Source organism: Oenanthe melanoleuca, chromosome 5 (assembly GCF_029582105.1).
Source record: "Oenanthe melanoleuca isolate GR-GAL-2019-014 chromosome 5, OMel1.0, whole genome shotgun sequence".
Lineage (NCBI taxonomy): Eukaryota > Metazoa > Chordata > Aves > Passeriformes > Muscicapidae > Oenanthe > Oenanthe melanoleuca.
In genome coordinates this window covers 9754399-9772875 of record NC_079339.1, presented here as the reverse complement: position 1 = coordinate 9772875, position 18477 = coordinate 9754399, and the positions used below count along the sequence as shown (strand labels likewise).

At 47.9% G+C, this 18477-nt stretch overlaps 2 protein-coding genes across 6 annotated transcripts in view; one reads left to right on the top strand and one right to left on the bottom strand.

The window, feature by feature from the left end:
• Positions 1-11788, top strand: part of PLCB2 (phospholipase C beta 2) — a 35991-nt gene extending 24203 nt beyond the window's left edge. Inside the window, exons 19-32 of one of the 2 annotated variants that reach the window (XM_056494107.1) lie at positions 417-571; positions 890-1054; positions 2008-2107; positions 2372-2476; positions 3411-3496; positions 3589-3685; positions 3858-3911; positions 4428-4638; positions 4835-5006; positions 5894-5970; positions 7579-7674; positions 7946-8003; positions 10510-10596; positions 10807-11788. In XM_056494107.1, coding sequence (XP_056350082.1) covers positions 417-571; positions 890-1054; positions 2008-2107; positions 2372-2476; positions 3411-3496; positions 3589-3685; positions 3858-3911; positions 4428-4638; positions 4835-5006; positions 5894-5970; positions 7579-7674; positions 7946-8003; positions 10510-10596; positions 10807-11079 — 1736 coding nt within the window. In that variant the 3' untranslated portion in view covers positions 11080-11788. The remainder of the gene's footprint in view (positions 1-416; positions 572-889; positions 1055-2007; positions 2108-2371; positions 2477-3410; positions 3497-3588; positions 3686-3857; positions 3912-4427; positions 4639-4834; positions 5007-5893; positions 5971-7578; positions 7675-7945; positions 8004-10509; positions 10597-10806) is intronic. The other variant, XM_056494108.1, reaches the window with a different exon arrangement.
• Positions 11789-15578: 3790 nt separating this feature from the next.
• Positions 15579-18477, bottom strand: part of PAK6 (p21 (RAC1) activated kinase 6) — a 38027-nt gene continuing 35128 nt past the window's right edge. For 3 of the 4 annotated variants that reach the window (XM_056493738.1, XM_056493736.1, XM_056493737.1), the window contains one exon: positions 15579-17601. In XM_056493738.1, the coding sequence (XP_056349713.1) occupies positions 17434-17601 (168 nt within the window). In that variant the 3' untranslated portion in view covers positions 15579-17433. The remainder of the gene's footprint in view (positions 17602-18477) is intronic. The other variant, XM_056493735.1, reaches the window with a different exon arrangement.

The following is an 18477-nucleotide window of genomic DNA, read 5'->3' as shown; positions in this document are numbered from 1 at the left end:
CTGGTTCTGAAGAGGATGACAGCGCAGGCAGCTGTAGCAACCACCAGGCAGTGTCCTCAGAAGTGTCAGACAGAAGATGGACTCCAAGGAGGCCCAAAATGAAGGGAGAAGGAGCAAAGGGGCTTAAGCAGCTACTTATTCCCACCCAAAAATAGCGGGTGCTCCTTAAAGCAGGTTTTAATTTAGTTCTGCCCATGACTTAAGGTGCAAGCACAAGCAAACCACTTCCCTTCCTTACAACAGCTGCTGTAATATTTTTCCCTGTAGGGTGTTGAGAGGCTTAATTAGTTTTCAAGACAGTTTTGCGAGCTGTGGGCTGGCAGGGGCTGGAAGCTTCCGGCAGCTTTCAGCTCCCTCATAGCACACAGGCTGCCTGTCCCCCCCCAGCCTGTCTCACTGTGTTGCTCTGCTCTCAGATGTCCCCATGCAGCAGAACATGGCCCTGTTCGAGTTCAACGGGCAGTGTGGGTACCTGCTCAAGCACGAGTTCATGCGGCGCCCCGACAAGCAGTTCGACCCCTTCTCTGTGGACCGCATCGACGGGCTGGTGGCCACTACTGTTTGTGTCACGGCAAGTACAGCCTGGGGACCCTGTTCTGTGTCAGCCAGGGGGCCTGTCAGTGCCACATGAACCTGTGGAGCTCTGTGGGAAAGTGTTACTGTGGCAACTCCTAGGCTTGTCGCTATTTGAAATTAATCATAATCACATGAAAATGGAAAATGAGCATCTGCTGTGCACAGACAGCTAAGGCTGTGCTGATGGGGAGAGAGGAAGTGCTGAAGCAAGAAATAGCTGTTTTGGGATGGGAGAGTGACTTTGGGGTGAAGGAATGGGTGGGTCCCTCTGTTTTATTCTTCCCAGCAGTTGCTCACTCAGTGTTGTTCACAGGTACTGTCTGGCCAGTTCCTCTCGGACCGCAGCGTGAAGACCTACGTGGAAGTGGAGCTCCTTGGGCTGCCAAGGGATGCCAAACGCAAACACAGAACCAAACTGACCTCCACAGCCAACTCCATTAACCCTGTGTGGAAAGAAGAAGCTTTTGTTTTTGAAAAGGTGACAACATTTGATAGTAATTTAGACAGGATCCTTAAAGCTCCTGATGGCCATGAGCACTGCCTTGGGAGAGGTCAGTGCCAGCACAAGGGACTCCCCACTGGATACCTTAGGCCTGGCTTTAGACACCCTCAGATAACATCCAAACAACAATATCCCAAACAACTCTGTATCAATATTTCCCAGAACAGACAAGGGGAACTGGGAGTGGTTCTGGAAATAACAAGCATCCAAAGTCTCCCCTCTTGATGCCCTCTTCAGACTGATCAGTTTTGAAAACATCCAGCAACAAAAAGTAACTGATTTTCAGTGCTTAAACTGTCAATGAGAAATAGCCAAACTGGCACAGTAATGGGACCAGTTTTCAGTTGTGCCAGAACATGGAAATCTGCCCTGTCTCTCCCCAGGAAATCAGTGATCACCAATCCAGCTGCAGGGCACAGGGAAGTTAAGTCAAGAACACATTATACAATTCATCTGTCAGGCACAGTATGGAGCTACAGATATTTTCAGCCTACTTGGCTGAAATATCCTCCTTTCAGAAACACTCTGAGGCTTCACTCCTGGCAGAATAATTTTGAGTTCATTTTATGGCACAAGAATACAGGGAAGGAGGGAGTCAAAAGCCTTTATTGGCAATGTTATCATGTTTGCTAAATTATCCATCCCAGTTCATTCCATTGCCCAGTGAGTTCTTCCTGGAAGCAGTGGTTTGGAGGGTTTGTTGCCCTATTTTTGTCTTTAGGTGATCCTGGGCAGGCTGAGAAGCCTGTGTTTGGTGGAGTTTCTGGGCATTCAGCTATGACAAACTGTGCCCTTAAATTACTTAAGATGCAGAAATGGGCAGTGCCATCCTGGAAGAGATGGAATTGTATGGTTGGAAGGAGGAGGAGGGTGCTGCTATCAGGAGTTAGAGATGAAGACTCTGGTGCCTTATTCTGCTTCTCCCTTAGATCATGATGCCTGAGTTGGCATCTCTCAAAATTGTGGCTTGGGAAGAAGGAGGGAAGTTCATTGGCCAGCGTATCATTCCCATCATCGCAATGCATCCAGGTAAATCAGTGGGAATACCTTCAGCTTTTGTGCCCTTGAGCCCTGTCCATGGGAGCCATAAAGGCCATACAAACAGCTGCATATTTTGCTCCTTAATCTCCGTGCCCACAGGCAGTGGAACTTTCAAATCCATCTTGCTCTACCCTTGGCTTTGTCCCATGGTATACTCACCATGCCCTCCTGTAAAGAGGGCCTCGGGCTGCTGGAGCAGAGACAGGGAGGGCCGGGATGCCCCGGCTCAGCTCCCTCCCCTCTCTGCCCCAGGCTACCACCACGTGTGCCTGCGCAGCGAGAGCAACATGCCACTCACCCTGCCCGCCCTCTTCGTGTTCCTGGAGATCAAGGACTACGTGCCGGATGCTTGGGCAGGTAAGGAGCGCTGGAATGTGCGGGGGGTGCTTCTGGCCTCCTCCAAACTCTGATTCAGAAGCATTTTTCCAGCCTGGGAAGTGCTTTCCTGCTGCACCCTCAATTCCTTGTCAGGGCTGGACTGGAGCACACGCCAGCATCCTGTCACAGCCTCGCTGCCTCGGGAAGAGCACGGAGGCTCCCACTGCAGCTGTGCCTGGTTCCCACCTGAGGTGCAGGGCAGGTGTGCCAGGCCCCAGTGTGGAATGGCTCAGCCCTGCTCTTGTTCAGAGAGGGGGAGAGCTTTCCTTGAGGAAATAGGTGACATCTCTCAGGGACTGCAGAGAACAGGGCTTTAGGGAGGTTTTAGGAGTGATGCTCTTTCCTGTTGGAAGAAGAAGGGAGGTTCTTCTGGTACTGAGATAAGGGGAACCTTCCTTTGAGAAGGGTCAGAGCTGGATGTGACAGAAGCCTCACCGGAGGGATCAACAGTCATTACCAAACCCATGAGCCACAGGAGCTCTTGTGAATACTTCTCATGTTTGCTCTCTCCTCCCCTGTGTTCATACAAATGAACCTTATTCACTGGGGAAATCCTGAGAAATTTGGTTTATCGCATTTTAATTAAAAAGATGAGGTTTATACAACATTGGACTGGAATTGGAACAGGGAACTGTGCAGGTGGGAAAAGCCTTAAGCTGGTCCTGGATTTTGGGAGCAGAGTTCTCAAAAAGTTCCCAAAATCACTTCACAGAGTTGCCCTGAACATCAGTTGTAAGCCATGGCCTTGGACTGAGACTGAGGTGAAGGAGATTCTCTTCCTCCCTCCCTTATGCTGTCAGGTTACAAGCAGCGAACACAAACTGTTCCTTCTTCACAGAGTCCTGTGCTGGGCAGGGAAAATGAGTCCATGAGTTGTTTGCTATCCAAGCCCAGCCCTGCTCTCTGTTTCCAGATCTCACTATTGCCCTCTCCAACCCCATCAAGTTCTTCAACCTGCAGGACAAGCGCTTGGTGAAGCTCAAGGATTCCTCAGGGGAGGTGAGTTTTTCCAGGTTCTGTTCTCTAGAGCACTTTGCATGGATCCAGCCTGAAATAATGGAGTTTTCATTTACCTCTGATCTTTGTTTTAGAGGCCTGGCACACAGACAAACCTCTCATCTGCTGAGACTAACGGGGTGGCAGGCTTCACTGGGAAACCCAGCATTCCTCCCTCTAATGGGTCCACAGGTAAGTTTCCAAGAGTTTTCAAGCATTTAAGCATCTTGGCAGCTTAATTAATTCTTCACTACTGACAACAACATCCTTCACATGGGCTGTACTCTGGTGAGCTCTCCTCTGTCCATTTCCAACCTGGACATCCAAGATGGGACATTAACAGGAACTTCTTTTGGGATTTCAGGAGCAGCAGTGTTCACCAAGGATGAAGCCCTGTTAGAAGTAATGCAGATGGCAGGTAACTCCTCATGCTGGTCACCTGGGCTGAGGCCCTGCCTGTCATCTTACATTTCCAAATTAAAAAGACATGTCCCAACCCTGCCTGGTGTAGCCAGCACTAAAGACAAATCCCAGAAATCCTCGGACTCAAGGACAGGTTTCCTTGAGCACACCTGCACTCCCTGTTCACTTGCTTCCGGGTGCCTGAATGCAGTGTGATGCCAATTCCTGCAAACACAAGGTATAGTTGTGCCACAAAACTGAACTGAAGGCACAAAAAGAAACCTGTTTGGTTCAGGATATGTTGGCAAGTAGCTGTTCTGTACATTGCTTTTTTTAGAAGTTATTCCTAAAGAGAAGTGTTTGCCAGGACAGAATATGTACCTGGGGAGAGGCATCCCAAGGTGTGGAGCAGAGGGGGCTCTGGTTTGGATGTGGTGGTCCAGAGACGTGTTGGAGCTGTATGCTCCAGTTTTTCCACTCCAAGCCTTGGGAAGGAGTTGGCCCTGTTCAGCCTTTTTATTTTGTGTTTCAGAGCCTGAGACGATCACCCTTGCTGAGCTGCAGCAGAAGAAGCGCTTCCTGAAGCTGCTGAAGAGGCAGGAGAAGGAGCTGAGGGAGCTGGAGCAGAAGGGAAGCAAACAGAGGGAGGAGGTGCTGCAGAAATACTCTGTGCTCTTTTCGGAGCACGCCTTCCCTGGGGGCAGGAAAAGGACAATACGCACAAGGAAAACCCAGAAGAAGAGGTAACCACAGCCTGGGCATCACCTTCCCAAAGCAAAGCAAAGATCCCCAGGGAAACATGGGCTCCCCTTCTCTGCAGGAAGATGGAGCAGTGCAGGCATCTGCATGTCCCTGGTTGTTCCCACTGAGGGCGGGTGGGAAGGTTGGGATTGCATTGGCATGGCGAGAAGCAGCACGGCCCCTGATCCTGTTCTGCAGGAGTGTGACCCCAAGTGATGCTGGTACCAGTGCAAATCCTGTAAAAGCAGCAGAGAGCATCGATCACCACTGCCTTGTGGAGCTGAGGGAGAGGCTGGAGATGGACCTCATCCACCTTGGGGAGGAGCACCACAGTCGGATCCGAAGGAAGAAAGAGCAGCATGCTACCGAGGTGAGTGTCACCTGAAAATGTATCCTGGAACAGCCCAAATAGTCCCAAGTTATTTACTAAACTAAGCTTGGAATGTGGGCCCAGAACACACCTGACATATGCATTGTCAGGTCCATGCCAGGTAACTGAGAATGAAGACATGAAGCCCTAAAAATTCTGCAGAAACCTTTTTATATGTCTGCTGTTTTTTGGAAAAAGAGTAGCATTGCCCTGGAGCACATGAGGCTCCGTCTGCTCCAGCTCTTCTGATGCCTTAGCATGGAGTTAATGTGATGGTTAGTGGCTTCACATCTTGCCAGGTGCCACCTCTCTAGGAGCCTGGGAGCTGAGGTGACGGGGAGGTAGGCTGAGGGTTCGCCATGCCACCATCAGAGCATGTTCTGCTGTTTGACTTGGTGGAAGTCAGAGTCCTGCAGGCTGGGGTGCCTGGGGACAGAGTGTAGGCCATAGGATGGTGATGGTAAATCCAGCATATACTATCTTTTCCAATGAAAGGGGAGTGATTCCAGGCTTGGGCCTTTTCCCATTAGTGTTTTCTGAAGGAATTTGCATTAATAAATCTTAAATCTTCAGTTCCTTGGTGCACCTTAGGTTTGACACGCCTCTTGCAAGCTGTGTGCAACCCTGAGGGGAAAATGACACTTGGGCACTGGGAATCAGGTTCCTTACCTGGGAGAGGAGCCAGGGATGAAACCTTCCTGTCTCACAAGTGTCTGTCCACTGGCACAGTGGGGCCTGCGTGCACACTCCTATTTTGGAGTTTGCATTTGCACCGACCCTCAGGGACTGTGTTGCTTCTGGAATTCAATGCAGGGAGGTGTACAGCTGACCTGGGTGCAGTGTCTCACCCTTTGTTCTCTTTTGGTCTGTGTTCTTCCCTTAAACAGCAAGTTGCCAGGATCCTGGAGCTGGCCAGGGAGAAGCAGGCAGCTGAGCTGCGAGTGCTGAGGGACACGTCGGAAAGGTAAATACAGCCCTGGAATCGCAGATAATGCCCAGTTCTGCTCTGGAGCAGCACTTTCTGCTGGTTCTCAAAGCTCTGCTCTGCAGCCAGGGAGTGAGAATGGGGAAGAGAAGATTTTCTTTTCCTTTGGTGAGAAATTGAGGCAGGGGGATTTGACACAGGATCTCACACAGTATGGGGGGAAGATGCCTCTTGTGATCCCCAGAACAGTGTTCCTGCCACAAGGCACCAAGCAGGATACAGTGTTCCATCTGCAGTGAGCAGCCTGGAGCCACTGATGGGGAAGGATAGGAAACAGCACTGCTGGTCCCTAGCTGCCACCTCTGTCTCCTGCAGCCAGGATCTCACATTAATCCCTTCCAGGGACTGAACCACTCCATCTTCTAAGTGAATTGAGCACCTTGGCTCCAGTATTTAAACAAACTGACAGAATCAATTGACCAGGTTCTAGCCAGACATATATTCATTTGTTCTTGCAAGAGCTTTGTGCTGAAGCTAAAATCCTCACTCATTCCTAGTTCCCATTAAATCCTGTCTCAATCTTTAGTTGCAAATTCAGATAAAACTCCCTCTTTTTGTGTCCTGTCCCAAGCTAGAGTCTCTTTACTCAGCTATTCAGCATATTTAGGCAAGTCTAAGGAAACAGGTGAGTAGCCAGGTAATGGTTTGCTGACAGTAGGATGTCATAAGTACAGTCACATCTCCCTGGCTGGGAGAAGCTCCAGAAAGATTTCATGATTTGGAGCAACAGGTAATTAAATGGCAGTTCAGTTCAGCAGGAATAAATATAAAATAATCTGAATGGAAAACCCCGGCCATAGCCCAGCTGTACACTGGTGTTGGCACTCAGTAAGAGATCTTCAGTTGCTGTGGATGCTCTTCATTCCCAGCTATGCAGTGGCCAAAGTGGCAAGCAGGATTTTGAGACTTGTACAGGGAAACAAAAAAATTATTGAGTTAGCCTTGTGCCACTGGATCCATCTGTGTAGAGCTGACCCCTTCTCAAACAAGGAAATTCTTTGAAAGAGCAAGAAGAACAGCCAGCACTGAGGAGGAATTTGTGTGCAAAAAGGACAGCAAGGAGAACAGTTGTTTGAGGGAATGTGACAGTAATGTGTAAATCATGAGTGGTCTGGAAGAGGGAAGTGATTGCTCACTGTTTCTCATTGGAAAGAAGGATGAGACAGCAAGTGAATGTCTCAGGTGCCTCTGTCACGTTGTGTATAAATTAAGTGCTGTTCCTCTCGTGGCAAGGAACTGTGAAATCCAAAAGTAGAGGTAAACTCCAAAGTATGAGTGACATCACAGAACATGATATATGCATGGATACTGGAGGATAGACTGGAAACTGGGAAGGTGGAGGAGGGAAAATTTCCTGCACGCTTGTTCTTTCTTACACTTGCCTTTAGCACATGCTGCCTCTACTGCTGGGCCAGGACATGTCCTGACTCAGGACTTAAAACATCCTTAAGACTCCAGGCCTCCTGCTGCACAATCTCCCATATTTGGTGTTTCTGGACAGTGGAGCGCTCCAGAGAGCTGTGGGTGGAGGATTGCTCTGCTGTCTGGGGCTGGTAACCAGGCCTGTATCTCTTCTTCTCTCCACAGCAACATTAAAGACATTAAGAAGCGGATGGAGGCAAAGAGAGTGGAGCGGGTCCAGGCCATGCTGAGGAATACCAGTGACAAGGCTGCTCAGGAGAGGTGCGGGAGTGGATGTTCCTGGGTCCTGTCCATGCAGGATCTAGGGTCTCCTGCTGACTTGGAAGCTGAAAAAGTAGAATTTTGCATCCAGTTATTTGCTTTATGGCTCAGCCAAATTTGAGTGGTGTTTTTGTCTTTGCTAAAATTACAGCAGCGTCTCCCTGTGTCAGGATAGCATGGGACTGTAACATACCTGTTGATCAGTACTGAAAATAGGTTTTATGGAAGGAGAACAGCTGGAGTTTACAGAGTTTTATAATTTTCTTTAAAGGTTGAAGAAAGAAATTAACAACTCCCACATTCAAGAGGTGGTGCAGACAGTCAAACGGGTGAGTTCTGGTGTACCAGGCTGCCCCAGCAGCTCTGGGTTCTGCCAGTGGGGATGGCCAGGGGAATTCAGTGTGTCCAAGGCATTTGTAACCCATGGCTCAGGAACATTGGGAAGCCTGGCAGGAGCAAAGACACCTTAAGGACCCCAGCTCTGCCTTTCAAGACCCAGTGCCAGACAAAGCTGAGTCCACATCTCTATGTCTGTCTGTGAATGTCAGCATTTAAGTCCATATATCCATCTGTGTCTGAGTGGCCACATGTCCAGCTGTGTCTCTGTCTGTGGAGTCTGTATGTCTGTGTGTCCATGTCTGTGTGTGTGCCCCTTTGTGTCTGTGTGTTCATTTGTGTCTGTCTGTCTAGCCAAGTGTGTGTGTCCGTGGGTCCAGGTGTCTGTGTGCCCATCTGTGTCCATGTATGTCTCTGCGTCTGTGCGTGTCTATCCATTTATCCCTGTGTCCATTTATGTCTGTGTACGTGTCCCAGTGTGTGCCTGCCTTAGAGTGAGTCTCTCTCCATGTGTGCCTGTGCTTATCTGAGTGTGCACCTCTGTGTCTGTATCCATGAGTCTCTATGTCCAGGAGTCTGTCCCTGTGTGTGCATCTATCCATGTATGTTTGTCCATCTGTGTCCCTGTGACAGAGTGTCTTCGTGTGCCACGTACATCTCTCCATGTGTCCAAGTGTGGGCGTGTCTGTATGCATCTATACATGTCTGGGTGTCTGTGTGTCTACATGTCACTCTATTCCTGTGTGCATGTCCATGTAGGTGTCTGTGTCCACGTTTGTCTGTCCTTGTGTCTGGGAGTGTCTTTGCGTGCCCGTGTCCCTGAATGTGTGCATGCGGCTGTGCCAGGGGAGAGTGTGTGTTCCTGTGTCTGTCTGTCAATATTTGTGTTTCCTTGTGTGAGTCTCTGTGACTGTCTGGGTGTCCAGGTGTCTGTGACTGTCTGTATGTGTCCATGGGTGTTGGTGTACATCCATGTGTGTCTGTGTACAGGTGTCCCTGTCCATCTCTGTTTCCTTGAGTGTGTCCCCATGTCTGTGTCCCTCTGTGTCCATGGGTGTTTGTGTCAGTCCATGTCCTTCCATGACTGTGTGTCCATGTCTGTGTCCATGTGTCCGTGTCTGTGTCCATGTGTCAGTGTCTGTGTCCAGGTGTTTTTTGTGTGTCCAGGTCTGTGCATGTCTGTGTCTGTGTTCTGGTAGGAGTCTGTGTGTCCATGTGTCTGTCTGGGTGTCTGTCTGTGTCCAGCCATGTATGTTGTGTCTATTTCCTATGTGTGCCTGTGCCTGAGTGTATGTTCACGTCTGTCTTGGTGTCTATGTGTCCATGCACCTCTGTGTGTCTATGTCTCTACGTGTGTCCTTGTGCTGGTCCATGCATGTCTGTTTGTCTGTCCATGTGTCTCTCTGCCTGTGTCCCCATGTCCAGGTGTGCATATGTCTGCGTGTCCCTGCACCTCTGCCTAGGAATGCGTGTATCCATGCATGTGTCTGTGTGTGTGTCCACATATCTGCCTGTGTCTGTGTCCTTGTGTGTGGCCCTGTGTCCATGGGTCTGTCTGTGTCCACCTGTATCTGCCCGTGTCTGTGTGACTCCGTGCACATCCATGTGTCTGCATCTGTGTGTCTGTCTCTGTGTCCACGTCCATATCCGTCTATGTGTCTCTCTCTGTCCCTGCCTGTATATGTCTGCATCCATGTCTGTGTCCATGTCTGTCCACATCCACATGTCTGTGTCCACATGTCAGTCTGCATATGTGTACTTGTGTGTCTGTCTGCATATCTGTCATGTGCCTGTGTCCATGTCCATGCATGTCAGCGTCTGTCTCTGTATCCCTGTGTCCACGTGTCCATCTGTGTGTCTTTCCATGGCTGTGTCTATGTCTGCTCGTGTCCATGTGTATGTCCTTGTGTGTGTGCACCTGTGTGTGCATCCACATCCATGTGTCTATCCGCGTCAGTGTGTGTCCATGTGTCTCCATCTGTGCTCCTCTGTGTTTGTGTCCATATCCATCCAAGTTTGTCTGTCTCTGTCCCCAATTGTGTCAGTGTGTCTGCATGTCTGTATCCAAGCCTGCCTGTCCATGCCAGCCTGTGTCTGAGCCCATGGGTGTGTCCATGTGGCTTCCTGTCTTTGTGTGTCTGTGTCCCTGTTTTTGTGTCCATGTCCAGCTGTCTGTACCCATCTCCATCAGTGTCCTGTGACTGTGTCCAGACTGTGTCTGTATCCTTGCCTGTGTCCACAGGTGTCCCTATATCTGTGTGTTCGTGTGTCCATGTCTGTCTGTCCATGTACACCTCTGCCTGACTGTGTGAGTACATGTATTCCCTGTGTCTGTGTCCCTGTCCCTATGGCCTGTGTGCACTCACCTGCCAGGCTGTTGTGGTGTCCCTGAATCCAGGCTGCAGATCTAGGTCTGCCCTGCTGGGCTGAGCTTGGGCTGTCCAAAGCCCTTGCTGATAAAACTGGAACCTGATGGGGTTTAATTTATTATTTTTAAAGATGACAGAGAAGACTGGCAGGTTCCAGCAGAAACTGGAGGAGAAGCAGGCAGCAAGTCTCCAATCCATCAAGGAGAGAGAAAGCCAGGTAAGGACAACATTTAGGTCAGGTCTGTTTCCTTGGCACAAAAAATCAAAATCCCCAGAAAACCAATCTTTACTGCCACCCACCTGTTACCAGGGGATGAGAAAGTGGATGAGGGGGCCCACACAGACCCCAGAAGGACAAACATCCCAGAGCTCCTGGTCTCTCTGCTTGACTCCATTGTGTGGGAATGACCTGATTCTCCATTTGCAGCTCCAGCAGCAGGTACGGGTGGAATATGAGGAGAGGTTGAGAGCTCTGAACACGGAGGTTCAGGAGATGGTGAAGAACTACACGAAAGCCAGCTTTCCTGGAGAGCCACAGACTGGGAAGGAAGCAGGTCAGAGCATTCCTGAGGGAGAACAAGGCTTTACAGACCAACTGGAAGCAAATACCCCAGTGGCAGAAGTGTCCAGGCTTACACTGGCAATGACTGAACCCTTGGGAGCTGGAATGGATGTGGAGATAGAAGAGAGCATATTCTGAGTCCCATCTTTACTATTCACTGCAAGAAGGTATATGGTGAAGTAACAATCAGCTTCACAAACTACTGCCATCCCTTTCCATTCTGGGGAGCTCCTGAAATCCTTCAGGAATGTACTACATTATCCCAGACATCTGGAAGCAGTCTGGAGAGTTTACCCTTCAGAGTACTTCACCTCCTGTCTTCCCCAGCTCTGAGGCTCTGAGGTATTTCAGCAGTGGGAAAGGGCCTGTGCCTGCAGACCAGCTCTCTGTTGGCAGCACAGCAGCAGGCGACGGGAATATTTACTTTGCATTCAGACCAGTTTTTAGAGTCAGTTCCCTCATCATTCTTCACATGCATCCCTTCACATCAGTCCAACTCCTCCTAACATCTTCCACACGGTTGAATAAAACAGCAATAAACAAACCAAACAAAACCCTTAAACACTGATACAAAGAGACACCACAGGTGGAGATAGGGATGGAAAGTGGGCTCAATCACAACAAACCACACCAGGCTACTGTGTGTCTTACAGGAAAACAGTTACACCTCAAGCTGCATTAATAAACAATTACAAATGCTGCTATAAAACAAACCGAACCCCAGGTCAAGCAGGTATAAGACAGCATGTTCCAACAAGAGTCCACATCTCCCCTGTGGTATCACCAGAGTACTGGAATTATGGATTGTACATTTCTGAGCTATTTATTTTCTAAAAAAAAAATAAAACACTGCTGTTCTTGAACAAGTGGGTCACTTGTTACTTAGCTGCAGCTAGTTTGTGTCCGTGTCTGTGAGGCTGTGTGTGCCTTATCCAGGTAAGTACATGTACATCTGCATATGTCCATGTTTGTGTGTCTGGGTTTCTGTCCATTTGTGTCTGTATGTCCATGTGTGTGTATCCATCCATGTCTCAGTGTGGCACTGTCTGTGTCCATCTCTCCAGCTGTGTCCGTGTGTATTTCTCTGTGCCCGAGTGTGTCTTCAGGTCTGTCTTTGTATCCATGCATCTCTCTGTGTGTCCATGTCTGTGTGTCTGTGTCAATCCTTGTGTGTCCTCTGTGTGCCTGTCCATGTCCCTGTGTCTCCACATCTGTCTGTTTTCATGTCTCAGTCACGCTGTCTGTGGGTGTGTCCATGTGTGTCTGACTCTGACTGTCCACCTCTGTGGCTGTATGTGTGTGTGTCCCTGTGTGCCCATGTGGGTGTGTGAGTCTGCGTGTCCATGTCCCTGTGTGTTTGTCTGTCCACCTGTCTCTGGTCCTGTGGTGGTTTGAGGCCCTTCCTCACCAGAGGGCAGACATCCCAGCAAGGTCCAACTGCAGCCAGGGAGCAGTTGGAGATTTTATCTTAAATCCAGAGAGGCAGCACTGGCAGTTCCAAACCAGAGCACAGGAGCACTGAGCCCTGCATCCTATGCCTTTGGCCACTCAAACCCCTCCAGAGGAACTTTTTAGATTATTTTAAAGGAAAATTTGTCCCATCTTTCCCTGGAGGGAACCCAGACACCAATGTCAGACCAGAACACACAGGGCACAGGGTGGCCCCTTCTCCATACATTGCTTAAGTTCCAGGGATTGGGCTTTTCCCTCCAACCCTCTTTGGAAATGCATCCTACAGAATAACCCTGAATCAGAGAGACACACATGGAAAGCCAGGACACAACAGCAGGGCCGGGGCTTGCAGGAGTTTTGCTTCCTTCAGTGCCCCACCCTAAAGAAGACTGTGTTGCCCAGGGACAGTGGCAGGCAGGACATGCAGCACGCGACAGGACAAACACTCCAAGCAGGTTGGCCAGGTTCAATCTCACAGGCTGCTCCTACCAACAGCACAAACTGGGACACTGGACAACACCACTACAGTCTCCTTCCCTCCAGTCTGCCACAATTCCCAAACAGCTTCACTTTCCAGCCTGGAGACCTCTAATTCCTGCTTTGAGTCAACTGCTCGTCTGGGAGCCATCTGAGAACCAGCAGAACCCATTGTTCTACTCTTCTAAAGATGAGCTTCTCTGCCCCTTCCCCATGCAGAGCATCAGTGACAGCTCTGCAGCACAAATCAAACTTTACAAATCAGTTGACAGCTCTGAACAGCACAAATCCAGGCCTCAAAGCAAGGCCTGACACAACACTAGAGCAAAATGCTCCGCAGGGGGCTCCTTGAGGTGTGGGAATTTCAAAATTGACCAGAGCTCAGCTGGACTATGACACAAGGCTATGAAAATGGAACTTCAGCACTTGGGATTTGTGGCATTAATGTTCACTGATGTTTGAAACCTGAGCAAGGAAACCCACCACAACAACTTGTCCCCTTACAACCCCATCACAGTTTCTGCTCTGCAACACTTCTGTTATGGAATCCAACAATGGCACAGGGGATTGATGCCAAATTTCATTAAAAACAGGGGCAATCTTTTACACAGATTTCACCTCCATGCTAAAAAACACCTTCTAAATGTACTTTTCAGAGTGCACATGGAAGCAAGGCCAGGGCTCCCATGATGCACAAACCACACTCCCCTTTCTCCCCAGGGTGAAGCCCCTCCGTGCCTCTGAGCCCACGTGTGTCACAGTGACTCCAACACCTCCCTATCTGCACAAAATGGGGGAAAGTTCTGCAAGATGGAAAATAGACAAATAAATAGTTAATAAATAAAGGCACTAAACCAAATGTTACTGCAAGAGTTCCTGAGCACACCTTGAACCCAGCCATCCCTCCAGCAGCACAATTCAGTCACACCAGGGTTTGGTTACTCACAGACTCCAGAGAAGAAAGGCCATCTGATTTTCCAGCACTATTTCTTCCCACAGGATTCAGGCATCCTTGAGGATTCCTTCCTGTGCAGCCCTGCCTGTGTTTTTGCTTACCTGCTGAGCACAGGGCAATGTGGTACTTGGCTCAGGCTTCTCATTACACACAGAACTCCAATTCAATGGCAATTGAGACAATAACATCTGGTCAGACACTGAACAACAGCAAATTTAGGTAGTCTCTGATCCTTTCCAAATTTTAATATTTTAAGTGGCATATTCTAGATCTCATTCTCTGGCCCAAAATATTTAAGTGAGGCCAACCTTTGTACTGTATAATTAAAAATATGATCATGGGGATACCTAAAGCAGAGGATGACACCAACCCCAGCAAGGGACACAAACAGGAGACACTGTACCTAAATGACCCCAGTCCTTTTTACCTCCATAACCGAGATACTGCTGATGTGCCTAAGGCACTCAGAGAAGCAGTTGCTGCACAGTAACTGATCCATTTTAGACACACCCTCCCTGCCCCACATGTATCCCACATATCAAGATTCTCCAAGATTATCTAGATCATTACTTATCTCCATTTATACCCTGGACCCAGGGCACAGCCAGCAGCTCTCTCCAGCCTGCAGAGGAAGGGTGGGGTTTGTCTCAATCAATGTCAAATTCAGAAGGCTCTTTTGAATCAGGGTCCTTCTGTTGCCACTGGTTATAAGGCAGGGGCCTCTAGACAAAGCTTTATTCTGTTCCAGAATAAATGGGATAATAAACTGCTGCATCTAACATCAGAGGCCTGTTGGAGGAAGTCAGGCACCATTATAGATAAACCAGTGCAATTGGAATGTGACAGCACTGACAGACTCCCTGTTTGATTCAGCAAATTGTTCACATAAATACCATGTGCCATCTTCAAAGGCCTCCTGGATGCTGATTGCCAGGGCTATGCCAGCAAGGAAAAGGCTCCATACCAGCAAAGCTGACAGGAAGGAAAATAAAAGGGAAGGATTCAGGGAAACATGACACAGAACAGCAGCAAACGAGTGCACCCTCATAGGCTACTCAGAAAACATCATCTCTGAACATAATTACCAAGCAGGCTCTGAGCTCATCAGAGAAGAGGCTACACCTTGTTGTACAGTCAGATATCACCAAGCATACACGAAACCCTCACCTGAACACTACTGCAATACCAATTCCAAACCTACTCTGTATCCTCATGCTCCTGCCTGGCTGCCTGGTTCCTGGGGAAAGAGCTGTTGGCCCTGGAGACGGAGCTTCAATCTCTCAGCTAATCTAGGTTTATCTTAGGATTTATGTTTGATTCCACACTCATCTAAGTAATGGAGCAGTTAATTGGTGCTGTGCCGTGCATGAACTGCAAAGAGAGATACATAAGAAGGAGGAATTAAATTCTACACTGCACAGGAAGATGGATCCTTCCTGCACTCCTCACGAATATGGTAATGAGATTTTAAAATTTTATAAGATACTTGAATGCAATTTTTCCAGGGCCTTCCCTCACTATGTTTAGTCAGATTTGGGCTAAAGTATAAAATGGTGTTAAATGCTAAACCTGTCATCCCTGTTTCCAAGAAACCTTTGTTTCAGGACTCAAGATCCAGGCTCCTGCCCCAGTTTCTTCTTGTTTTAGAAGCCATATAGCCACAGAACAGGGAAGTAAGAGCAGACTCCAAGGTTCACACTCGCATCTCTGAACTACAGACACATTTTTAAGCATTTCAACACTGTAACAGGCTTATGAATAAATCAAGAACTACTTTAATTTAAAACACAAGTGCAAAGGATTCACAACTAAAGACAAGCAGGACTGTTTGTTTCAAATTATAAATCTTTTCCAAGCCCTGCTTTTTTTACATTTTAAAAAAAGCAATATATCCGGAATACAGAAACATTTTACATCAAAAATTTTCCAGTGCAGCTAAGGAGGAGCTTGATGAATTAATTTCAACCAACTCCATCAGCCCCAAACTTAGACATCCAGTCTACAGAAACCACCTATGACCTCTCTAGTGCCATGGGCGAGAGACAGAGTGATTTTGTCCTTCAGCAGGTATCTGAACCACCTCCAGAATTGTTCCTCTCCCCATGGGCTACAGAGCCAACCTACATGCCCCACAGACTGGGTCCCACCCTTTGATGGCTGGCAGCAGTGCAGATGAATTCCATCCCAAATTACTTCAAGTAATCAACCATGGCTTCAATTTTGAAGCAGGATCTGTAGCTGAAGCAAATAGAGGACAGAGATTATGAACATCTTCTGAAGAAAATGCAATTCTGAGGTCAGTTTCTGAGACAGCAGGACTGTCCTGAGAATAACTTAAAAGTCCAAAACCTTGGTATCTGGTGTTTCAAAACAAGATCCCAGTTCCACATGTACAAATATATTCTTGAGACCTCACAACAACACACACCATCACTGTACAACGTTAATCCTGACCTAGAGTCCAATTACTTTGAGGATCTCACTGATCAGAGAGTGCAGCATACAAAATACCTAAAACTATGTTAAAATAACTGAAGGAGCTGTTTAGACAACCAGAAACCTTCCAGATATAAAGGGCTGATGGGGAAAGGCAGACCAATAGCCAGACAGCAGCACACAAACACAAAAATCAATCCTGGGATATGCAGGATAACTCAAATACTTCCATTTGGTCTCCTACAGCATCCCCAAAATGCTGCCCAATAACTGGCCCAGGGCAGCACTTCTCAACCTCTCCTGGGAGAAAGGACTGGGAAAGCAAGGTGCCTGGAAACCAGCCACAGGAACACGCTGTTCACATTCCAACCAGCACTCAAGGTGTTGCAAATGGTGAATTTCCAACCATAATATCCTGCTGGTAAGAGCACCTGGTCTTCATAGAGTCCACTTTGAGGCCCATATCCAAGGGTTTCCCCCTCCAAAATTTTAAAATCATGAAATGGATTCAAGATTGACCACTAAACCCTACATATTCTGCAGCAAAAAGAGAAGCATGTTGATGCAAGAGAGCCACTTAGAAACAAATATATACATATCACATCTGCTCCCTAAGGAAGTGTGTGCAGGTTTCTAGTCCACATTTAACCAAAGGAAATTAAAATCATCTGTGAAAAGGTCTCAGAGAAAAAAAACCAAAAAAAGTCTTTGTGCATTAAGAGTTCAAAGGGGTCTGTGCCCCAAAGTGAGTCAGCTCATGGCTCCAGTGTACAATGAAGGAAACAAAGATCACATTTCTAAGTGGAAAATATCATTCCAGCTCAGTAGTCAGCAGCCAGGGTGTGCAGAAACCCACAGACATTCAGATACAGAACTTCAGACTCCACTCTCGAATGCCATCCTTTGGCAGCAGCGATCCGCAAGCCATGGAATACCCGCTTTATCCTTGAGACACACTGGGTCTCACTCAGATCTAGTCTGTATTGATTGTCTTCAGCAAAGAAGCCACAGAAGGCTGAGGATGCACGGACAGCATTCACACTCGTCCTCCAAAACAATCACTGGCAAGTTCCAAGCACCATTCACAGGTCGAGGCTGCCTGGGCTCTTAATTTTTTCTATATATATTTTTTATAAACATTCCTTTTCCCTACAGTTTCCCCTCATATAAAGTCAGCAGGTGGAGGTGCGCTTCCTGTACTGTTGGATAAGGGGCACCAAGCATTCTGGAAGTCCTGTCTGGAGCAAAAAAGGGTGATCCAGAAGTTCTTGTGCAGTTGCTCTTTCCAATGGATCCCGTGTCAACATCCTTTCCAAGAAGTCTCTCAGAACTGGGGAGGTCTGTGGAAAAGCAACCAACCAAGTCAACCCCTCAAAGGGACCAGGCACAGCTCATGTAACACCACACAGCTGATGTGAGTGTGGTTAAACAGACCCTGCACATTCCCAATCTGTATCCCTGGTTTTCCAGCAATGTGACACGGGTCACATGCTTTTTATGCTAAGGACATAACTTTCTGTCACTGCTAGGCACAGCACTTAGGTGTTTTCTTTTGAATGGGATACAGTCAATTAAGATAAGACTGCCTGCCACATCCTTCCATTTGGCTTACTTCTGCTTCCCATTTTGTTATTTAAACTTTCCAGGATTTCAGCTCAAAACCTCCTGCTACCTGGGAACATCACTAAGGTGGGAAGGGGGCATCAATCCATTCTTTTACTGGTCACAGATTACAGGAAGGTAGTTAAATAGAGTTCCCCAGTAGGTTCTGAGAGCCTGAAAAATTCTCATGCTAATGGTACAAAAAGATGAAGAAGCTGCAGAACAAATAGCAAAAAGCTGAATAACCTCACAAGTTTGTCCTTTGGAAGAGGTGTAAAAGCATGGGAGTAGCCAGCCCCAAGCACCACTTCAAGACCCTGCATATCTCTGGCTGGTTTAATCCTTTGCATTGTTAAAATGGAATAAAAAATTATCTTGGCATATATTTATTTATTTTTATGCCGATAATTACATCCAGTTTAGACTTGGGGGCATTTTCCCATCTCTGGTTCACTTAGTAGATCCTGCAGTACTGTTCACACTGAGTGATTGCTCATCTCAGGAACGCTTTGGATGACTTCGCCTGGGATTGCTGGAGAAGGCACCGCAGAGCTCAGGACGAGTGCCAGGATCCTGCCTGTAACCCTGTCAATAAATCTGTCCATGCTTTAGCA